The sequence below is a fragment of the Diaphorina citri genome, unplaced genomic scaffold, assembly GCF_000475195.1.
Source record: "Diaphorina citri unplaced genomic scaffold, Diaci psyllid genome assembly version 1.1 scaffold1824, whole genome shotgun sequence".
In the NCBI taxonomy this organism is placed as follows: domain Eukaryota; kingdom Metazoa; phylum Arthropoda; class Insecta; order Hemiptera; family Psyllidae; genus Diaphorina; species Diaphorina citri.
Window position 1 is genome coordinate 23,688 of NW_007379250.1, and position 10,305 is coordinate 33,992.

The 10,305-nt window shown below is 39.2% G+C and overlaps 1 protein-coding gene across 1 annotated transcript; it reads right to left on the minus strand.

The window, feature by feature from the left end:
- Positions 1-1,652: 1,652 nt before the first annotated feature.
- LOC103517371 (laminin subunit alpha-like) lies at positions 1,653-10,005 on the minus strand (the record flags this gene model as incomplete). The annotated part of the gene is made up of 3 exons (XM_008482400.1): positions 1,653-1,777; positions 9,127-9,340; positions 9,835-10,005. Coding segments are annotated over 3 exons (510 nt in total), but the record flags the coding sequence as incomplete, so codon positions are not given.
- Positions 10,006-10,305: the final 300 nt, after the last annotated feature.

Here is a 10,305-nt window from a genome sequence, read left to right on the forward strand (position 1 = left end):
GGAGTAAGAGAAGGAAGAAGGAATATGGGAGTAGAAGAAAGAAAAAAAAAAAGAAAAGAGGAAAGGAGGAAGAGGAGGAGGAGTAGAAGGAAGAAAAGGAGGATTAGGAAATCAAAGAGAAGATGAAGAGGAGGAGGAGGAGGAGAAAGAGGAAGGAATAAATTAAACTCGTAATTGATGATTAATTTCTTGACTGCTTGAATGTTCATAGACATTTTCTTTCTTTTTTTTTCATCTTTTCATCCTATTTTTTTTAATACTTTATAGTTGACATTGTTTGATACCTAGGTGTTTGTGTGATTTTCTTTGAAATTTGATTTTATTGTATCCATGCAAGTATTCACAGCCAAGCCCAGAGGAACTCAAAGGTAACTGAGAATGTGATAGGTATCCAAGAGAGGCTCTAGCGAAGGCTTATCTTTAATATGAAAACTTTCCTAACCAACACCTCCTCCTCTGCAGGCAAGGCAACGCATTAATGTGTTACCTAACGGAACAACTGCGTAAAGTCAACTGCGTAAAGTCTGTCGTCACACATATTTGAACTTTTTCATTAGAACGGAAAATAAAAATTGAATTTTCGACCTTTTACAGTTATTTTTTTCGGAGTTTTGACCTCAGATTTGGCCTCCTCTTCCTCCTTCTTTCCCTCTTTCTCCTGTTCCTCCTTTTTCTTCTCTTCCTCCTCCTTCACTTTGTCTTGGTTTTCCTACTTCTTCTTCTTCTCCTCCTTCTTCTCTTTATTCTTTCATTTTCTCCTTTTCTTCCTTCACATTTTATTCATTCTCCTACTTCTTCTGTTCTACTTTTTTGTATTTTCCTTTCCTCCTCCACCAATTTTCTTCCTCCTCCTCCTCCTCCCCTTCTTCAGTTTCTGTTCTTTCTTCTTTACCTTCTGTTTTACCTTTACCTTCTTCTCCTCACTTTTCTAATTCTTCTCCTTTTCCCCCTCCTTGAAACCTTTCTACTTTCTTTTCCCTTTCTTCCTCCTCCATGTTCTCTTTTTCCTCCTACCTTTTCTTCTCCTTCTGCTCTACTTTGTTCTCCTTCTCCATCTTATTTTCCCTCCCCTCATTCTTCTCCTCCCTCTACTGCTCATCTTTTGAGAATTCTTCTTTTCCCTTTCTTCCTCCTCCATCTTCTCCTTCTCCTTTCCAGCCCACTTTTTCTTCTCCTTTTGCTCTACTTTGTTCTCCTCCTTCCTTCTCCATCTTATTTTCCCTCCCCTCATTCTTCTCCTCCCCCTACTGCTCATCTTTTGAGAATTCTTCTTTTCCCGAAAAAAGAGTCTTTCTTACCACATCAAATGTCTTACCCAGGTATGGTCATTAGTTAGGCATACGCATACGTCAAGGGAAACCCTTTCTTTGGAACTTGAACCAGCTCTTGAGTGTGGTATCTGTATCTACCTACATACATAGGTAATAGGTAGGTATGACATACTACTACCCACTTACTAGAATAGAGAATTCGGCTGGGTACGAGTTCGGTCCCATGATTTGGGTTATCCTTTGGGGGACGTACGCCAGTTCGTTCCCAAAACTTTTTTTTCTCAGGTAAGCGATACTGAATTCGTTCCTAAAATTGTAAGGGTCAAATACTGAGTTCGTTCCGACTACCTGTGTGTTAGATATTAATATCATAGGACCTACCTATGTGTTATGTTTTCTACAAATGGATGTGAGTCCTACCATGCACAAGTTAATAGTTTCATCCCATCCGCTCATCCATACATCTTCAAGTTCATTGAAATATTCCTTGGAATACAAAATGAAACCTATTGTAAGATAAATCAAGAGAAACAGATGAAACGGAGAAAGATTATACTAACAAAGGTATGTACGAATTCGGTCCCGAGGAAAAAAGGTAAAAAAAAAAAAAAGAAAACAGATGGAGATTTGTGAATTCTCTGACAAGTACTACGTATATTTATTGATTAAAAGAAATGAACACTCGAAACATTAAAAAAACGGAAAACATTAAACAATACATTAAACATAAAAGAGAATTCCTACTAGCCAGAATGTTTTCCCCTTTCTGCCTCCAAAACTCCAAATATTCTACTTCGTCTCTCTCTCTCTCTCTCTCCAGTCTCCTTCTCTCTCTCTCTCTCCTTTTCTCTCCATTGGTGTCTCACGTCTTTTTTTGTTATTATTATTTTTTATCACTATAAAAAAGAAAAAAAAGAAGAAGAAAAAAAAAAACAAACAAAAACAAAGAAGTGAGAGAAAAAGAAAAAAGGAAGAAAGATTATTAAATTTCAAAAAAAAAAAAAAATATAAAAAAAATAAAAAAAAACAAACAAACTAATTAAAACTAGAGCGCTTTTGTTTTTTCATTAATTAACGTAAATAAGCAAGAAAAGAAGAGAGAAAGAGATAGGGAGGGAGACTGATAAGAGAGAGGGAGAGGGACGAGAGAAAGAGAGCTAGAAAGATAAGAGAAAATCTGACTTTGAAATTAGTGTCTCTTCGCTTCACTTTCAATTTTTCATCCCTAATTTCCTCCCTCTCTCCCTCTCTTTCTCTCCCTCCCTCTCTTTCTCTCTCTCCCTTCTTTTCACTTAACACTTTTTTCAGCATCTTGAAAGATTTCAAGGAAAATATTATGTTAGCATAAGGATAGAGAATTCCCTCCCTCTCCCTCTCTTTCTCTCTCCCTCCCTTTATCTCTCCCTCTCTCTCTCTCCCTTCTTTTCACTTAACACTTTTTTCAGCATCTTGAAAGATTTCAAGGAAAATATTATGTTAGCATAAGGATAGAGAAGGAGAGAGAGAGAGAGAGAGAGAGAGAGAGAGAGAGAGAGAAAAAGATACTAAGAGGCTAGAGAGAGAGAGAGAGAGAAGGAGGAAGGGAGAAAAAGATACTCGAAGAGATAGGAAGGGAGGAGGGGAAGGAGAGAAAGAGAGAGAGAGAGAGGGAGGGAAATAAAAAAAAAGAGTTAATTCTGTCTAATTAGACAAATCACAAAGACGACAAGGAGGGAGGGAGAAGGAGAAAGAGGAAGAGAGAAGAGGAGAGAAGATAAAACGTAAGAGGTAGAAGAAGAAGAAAAAGAAGAAGAAGGAGGAGGAGAAGAAGAAGAAGATGAAGAAGAAAAAGAAGAAGAATAAGAAGAAGAAGAGAATCGCGAGTTGTACCTAAACATGGATGAGGGTAAGAATATTCCGAAGTCACCCTTTTGTATACGGGTAGAAATCGTGACAACTTTTTTCAGCGTTACCCTTTTATATTTTTGACAAAATAAGCACAAAAAAAAAAAGGGAGGGAGAAAAAGATACTCGAAGAGATAGGAAGGGAGAAGGGGAAGGAGAGAAAAAGAGAGAGAGAGGGAGGGAAATAAAAAAAAGAGTTAATTCTGTCTAATTAGACAAATCACAAAGACGACAAGGAGGGAGAGAGAAGGAAAACAAGGTGAAGAAAGAAGAGGAGAGAAGTTAGAACGTAAGAGGTAAAGTACCTAGAAATGAGATGGAGAGAAAATGATATCTCAGAGACAGAGCGATAGAGAGAGAGAGATAGAAAGAAAGAGAGAGAGAGGGAGAGAGAGGCAGAGGAACAGAGAGAGAGAGTGAGAGAAAGAGAGAGAGAGAGAGAGAAAGAAAGAGAGAGAAAGAGAGTATAGAGAGAGCCATCTTGCAGTCAGCAGATCCAGGCTGATTCCCAAATGTGAGGTCCTTTTTAGTTGGTACAAATCCAACATAAATTTATTCACCACAAGATTATCAAAGACAGGAAGATATTCCACCTCTATGATAAAAAAAAGTCATCCCACCAGATAGGAACCACATATAACGTTTCTTAACCTAAGTGTACCACAGGTAGAGGTAAAACCTATCCAGCCTAGTTGTCTTGGAAGGTCTACCTGTCTTGTAAGCGCTAGGTCACGGGTTCGATTACCGCCCGCGAGAACCTTATCCTAAACAGATAAGGTTCGTTCTCGGAACGGCTGGCTTTCTCCTATCCTCCTTCATATCCTTGTAGGATGAGTTAATAATATTAATAAAAGAAAAATCGATTTTTTTCGACATATTTATCATGCACCTTATCCTTTTTTGGGTGCGATATGTACGTACATATTATGTATTGTACGAAACGAGGATAAGCAAATTTAGAAGAAAGTAGAGCTTGGAATATCTCGCGGATGTTTGTTTAATTATGAATTTAGGTTTCATGATTAAATTCTGCTGTAAGACTTCTTGATACATGGTGAAAATAAGAGGAGGTAGTATGAGGTACCCTAATTAACTGATAATTGTGCTAAGAAAGTAGGTAAGTAGGTAGTCTGGGTGTACATTGGTACTAGAAAGTCAGCCGTTCCGAGAACGAACCTGATATGTTTAGAATAAAGTTCGGCGCGGACGGGGTCAAACCTGTGACCTAGCGCTTACACGGCAGGCGCGCTAGCTTCTGAGAATGAAGGGAGAAGAAGAAGGAAAATAATAAGAAAGTACATCTTGAGAAAAGAGACCAAAAGAAAAAAGACAAGGAAGAATTAAGAAGAAGAAGAAAGAGAAGAGGAGAAGAAGTAGAAAAGAAGAAAGATAACAAGAAATGAAAAGAAGAAGTAACCAGAGGATACAAAAGACGTAACGGAAGAGCTTAAAGAGAGAGAAATAAGAAGAGAAAGCAACAAGGAGAGGAAGGATGAAGAGGGAAGAGAAGAGAAAAGACTAATGGAGGGAAATAAAAAAAAAGAGTTAATTCTGTCTAATTAGACAAATCACAAAGACGACAAGGAGGGAGAGAGAAGGAGAAAACAAGGTGAAGAAAGAAGAGGAGAGAACGTAAGAGGTAAAGTACCTAGAAATGAGATGGAGAGAAAATGATATCTCAGAGACAGAGCGATAGAGAGAGAGAGATAGAAAGATTAGACGCCGGACGTCAAACAGAGAGTATACCAACCTGAATTTCCCTTGCTAAAGAAATAAAATAGCAAAGGTTGAGTGTGAAGGGCATCCACTCGTAAAATTTGAAGCCAAAACCAAATGTCAGCCCAAAGTAATAACCCTAGTTAGGGCTGACTGAGAGGCTGACGAAAAACTCCGACCCTGTCTGTACACGGGAAAAGGCGAGGAAAAAGAAGAATGACTAACACTCATATTTATGAACAAAAATTCTCAGTCTCAGGTTCAGGTCAGTCTTAAACAAGATTTGGCCAATCAGATGTTTGGAATTGATGCTTGCTGAGAGCCAGTATTTTGTTCATAAAATATGGGTGTAAAACTTGGCGGTTCCTGCTATCGCATTACCAAGGTGGCTTTTATCCCTGGATTAGCTTATTGTTAGCCAGATTTTCCCTGCTGGTGACATTTTTATAACAACCCGCCATATAACGCCTTATTCATCCATATAACATACCATATCCATATTCCATATAACACTCATATCCATAACCATATATATGTATAACACCCATATTCATACACAAGATAGAGGAAATATAAATGGTTATATCACAGAAAATGTGTAGGTCGGTATACCAGTCTTCATTCGTAAACGAATCCAGACGTAGGAGGAGGAGGAGAAGAAGAAGAAGAAGAAGAAGAAGAAGAAGAAGAAGAGGAGGAGGAAGAAGAAGAATCGTATCCATTCTTCTAAGGTGGAAATTGATATTTCAAGGTTGTCGCCTCCTCATTCCAAAGGGTTTTTACTTTCCCTAACCTATAGTAAAAGGAAAAAATCTGGTGTGAACATCACACGACTTTCCTTATCCTATTGAATGATGCTTATTTGAGTGTTCTTTTACCCTAACTTTTATTAGATTACGTACATTATGGTATTTGCGCTTTCACTTCGTACAGTAATATAAAAATCTGGTGTGAACATCACACGACTTTCCTTATCCTATTGAATGGTGCTTATTTGGGTGTTCTGATGTTGTAACATTTACAATATCTCTAACCGTTTAGTCGATATAGCTGAAAACCGCCAAAAAACGGTCGAAATCTGTCCAAAAGCGGTCAAAATACCGCCAAGCGCAGCACCTCAACCAAACGTTTTGTGTTGCATCCTTGTCACATTTGTGAACTACATACCAAATTTCAAGTCTCTAGCTTGTATTGTTCCCGAGATATTGTGAAATTACACCGAAAACCGCCAAAAAGCGGTAAAATGCCGCCAACCGTTGCACCGATCTTAACCAAAAATTCCGTGTCGCATCCTTGTCACATTTGACATCTACATTCCAAATTTCAAGTCTCTAGCTCTTACCGTTCTCGAGATATTTTGTTTACAGACAGACACACGGACCAATGGCTGAAACTTTGGATTTAGGCTCTAGGGACCTCAAAACGTGTTTTGACACTAAAAACTGACCATCGAAAATTTGACCCGATTACATTACTTTCCTTCCTATAGGATAAGGAAAGTACTCTCTCTCCCTCCCTCTCTTTCTCTCCCTCTCTTCTTTTCACTTAACACTTTTTTTAGCATCTTGAAAGATTTCAAGGAAAATATTATGTTAGCATAAGGATAGAGAAGGAGAGAGAGAGGGAGAAAAAGATACTGAGAGGCTAGAGAAAGAGAGAGAAGGAGGGAGAGAGAGAAGGAGGGAGAGAGAGAAGGAGGATACTCGAAGAGATAGGAAGGGAGGAGGGGAAGGAGAGAAAAAGAGAGAAAGGGAGGGAAATAAAAAAAGAGTTAATTCTGTCTAATTAGACAAATCACAAAGACGACAAGGAGGGAGGGAGAAGAGGAGAGAAGTTAAAACGTAAGAGGTAAAGTACCTAGAAATGAGATGGAGAGAAAATGATATCTCAGAGACAGAGCGATAGAGAGAGAGAGAGAGATAGAAAGAGAGAGATAGAAAGAGAGAGAGAGAGAGAGGGAGAGAGAGAGACAGAGAAACAGAGAGAGAGAGAGTCAGAGAAAGGAAGAGAGAGAGAGAGAGAGAGAGAGAGAGAGGAAGAAAGAGAGTATAGAGAGAGCCATCTTGCAGTCAGCAGATCCAGGCTGATTCCCAAATGTGAGGTTGTGAGGTCCTTTTTAGTTGTTACAAATCCAACATAAAACAATTCACCACAAGATTATCAAAGACAGGAAGATATTTCACCTCTATGATAAAAAAAAGTCATCCCACCAGGTAGGAACAACATATAACGTTTCTTAACCTAAGTGTACCACAGGTAGAGGTAGAACCTAATAACCAGCCTACAGAATCTTTAAGGGTGGCGCACCCACTTTTAAGCACTTTGTCACGGCTTTATCCTGAACAGATTATGTTCGTTCTCGGAACGGCTGGCTTTCTCCTATCCTATCCTCCGTCTCTCTTCGATTTTGGGGCGATATTACCTTTCATATAGCCGCCACCGGTTGCTACTCAACATAAGTAGCTACTCAAGATAACTTTAATACATAACATGGATGTTCTAAATGAAGATAAGCAAATTTAAAAGAAAGTAGAGCTTGGAATATCCTAATTATCTCGAGGATGTTTGTTTAATTATGAATTTAGGTTTCATGATTAAATTATGCTGTAAGACTTCTTGATACATGGTGAAAATAACAGGAGGTAGTATGAGGTACCCTAATTAACTGATTATTGTGCTAAGAAAGTAGGTAAGTAGGTAGTCTGGGTGTGGGTTTGTAATATAAGAAAGAGTAGAGGAAGAATAAAGAGTGAGAGAGAGAGAGAGAGAAGAGAGAGAGAGAGAAGAGAGAGGGAGAGAGAGAGAGAGAAGTCGTCAACATTGTGCTCTCAAAGTGGTTTTAAATATTTTAAGAAGTTTGAAAAAGAGAAAGATAGAAGGAGAGAAAGGGAGAGGGGGGAGGGTCGGAGAAAGAAAAATGTTGGAACTTTTCAACTGGTACAGATAAAGAATTGAGGTGGGAAGAAAAGAAAGAAGAGGGAGTAGAAAATGTAATAGAAAGTAAAGGAAAGAAGAAGAAGGAGGAGGAGGAGGAGAAGAAGGAGGAGGAGGCGGAAGAAGAAGAAAAAGAAAAAGAAGAAGAAGAAGAAGAAGAAGGAGGAGGAGGCGGAGGAAGAAGAAGAAAAAGAAAAAGAAGAAGAAGGAGGAGGAGGAGAAGAAGAAGAAGAAGAAGAAGAAGAAGAAGAAGAAGAAGAAGAAGAAGAAGAAGAAGAAGAAGAGTTAGCTTGGAAACCTAGTGAGCTTGGATGGTAGCGCGTCTGTCGTGTAAGCAAGCCGCGTGTTCGATTCCCGCCCGGGGTAGATTTTATCCTTAGCAAACTTTATTCGCCCTCGGAACGGCTGGCTATCTCCTATCCTGTCTTCCTTCTCTCTTTACTTTCGGGACGATATAAGACCAGTTACAAGTCCCTCTATCAAATTTCTTAAAAAAAAAGTTCCAGGTCCCTTTAATATTAATATGTGGGTCTGGGTCAAATGGAACCTCATGAGCCCCCCTGTAAGGCCCCTCTGAATGCTCCTGTCGCTGGCCCTGTGTCAGCGTGGGATAGAAAAGGGGGAGAGATAGTTGAAGGAAAATGTAAACTCGTAAACAGATGGAAAAAGTGATTACTGGGAAAGTATTTTATACTGTAGTTGTCAACTTATTTTTACTTTCCTTATCCTATAGGAAGGAAAGTAATGTAGTCGGGTCAAAATTTCGATGGTCAGTTTTTAGTGCAAAAACACGTTTTTTGAGGTCCCTAGAGCCTAAATCCAAAGTTTCAGCCATTGGTCCGTGTGTGTGTCTGTCTGTCTGTAAACAAAATATCTCGAGAATGGCGCTTACAGGGCAGGCGCGCTAGCTTCTGAGAATGAAGGGAGAAGAAGAAGAAGGAAAAGTTGAAGGAAAATAAGAAGAAGGTACATCTCAAGAAAACTTGAGAAAAGAGACCAAAAGAAAAAAAGACAAGGAAGAATTAAGAAGAAGAAGAAGAAAGAGAAGAGGAGAAGAAGTAGAAAAGAAGAAAGATAACAAGAAATAAAAAAAAGAAGTACCTAACCAGGATGCAAAAGTCTTAACGGAAGAGCTTAAAGAGAGAGAAATAAGAAGAGAAAGCAACAAGGAGAGGAAGGATGAAGAGGGAAGAGAAGAGAAAAGACTAATAAAATTAGTGAAAAAGAAAAGGATTTGTGAGCTACTTTAAAAAAAAAAAAAAAACTACCTACCTAGGGATTCGTTCTGTTCCGGAAAGGACACTTATACATTTATACTTACGTTCACAGGAGAACGGTTTGTTACTCTGAGACTGGCGCCATGCTTTCTGTTCATACCCAGGACAACACACCTCACAGTTATGTCCACAAGTGTTATGTTGACAGCGGCAGATCCTATGGTAAGGGTCCTCAGGGTCCAGGATGTCACACACATCAGCATGCCCGTTACATCGACACCGACCCCCTATACTTATGTCCTTGATTGAGTAGAAGTACTGGAGGGGGGATTTGAAAAGTAATTATTTTTTTCTTCAAAATTCATAAAGGGAACTGTAACTGCCAAGGTCTTATCATCCCGAAAGCGAAGAGAGAAGGAAGAAAGGAAAAAGTCAGCCGTTCCGAGAACGAACGTTATCCGTTCAGGATAAAATCCACCTCGGGCGGAAATCGAACCCGCAATCTAGCGCTTGCAAGGCAGACGCTCTACCTTCTAAGCTGTTGGGGATAAAAAAAAGCCGCGGGTGGGAATTGAACCCCAGACTTATCTCTCTTGTTTTCTTTCATCTAGGTAGGTTTCTTTCTTCTAAGTAGGTTTTTATTATCTAAGTCAGCGATTCCCAAACCGGGGGCCTGGAAATGGCTCTCTGGTAAGGTGGAGTCACATAAAATATAGCAAAGGGGCCACGGAGCCTTCACAATTGAAAAAAGGGGGCCGCTTAGGAAAAAAAAAAAATGGGAACCGCTGATTTAAGTATTTGGTTTTACTTACCCGTCTGGTAGTGGTAGGATCCTGATCCGCCATGGACATCAGATGTCCCAGCAAGTTCTTAGTCCTGAGTAGACGTAGCCTAACATTAGTAGCTCTGGTCCATTCCTGTAGGCGAGTAGAGTTGAAGAAATTCTTCATGGATGGACGATGATCCAGAAGTGAAATGGTAATCTGAAATGAGACATACATTGTGATGAGCACATTGCATAATCATAATCATATAGTTTCCAGGAGTTTATATGAATAGGTTTTCCTGAATTGATCAGTGGTTCCAAACCTATCTTGGGTGCTGGGTGATTTCATAAATTTCATTACCGCTTTGATCCAAAGGGGAAGAAATTGGGCTCGCATTATTCCCCAAAAATATTTGGGATCACATTATTTCCCATTTTAATCACCTTACCTTTTTTTTCGGTATTTTTAAAAGATGAGTGTTCCACCGCCGTTTTTATTTCGTAGCAATGGAACAAC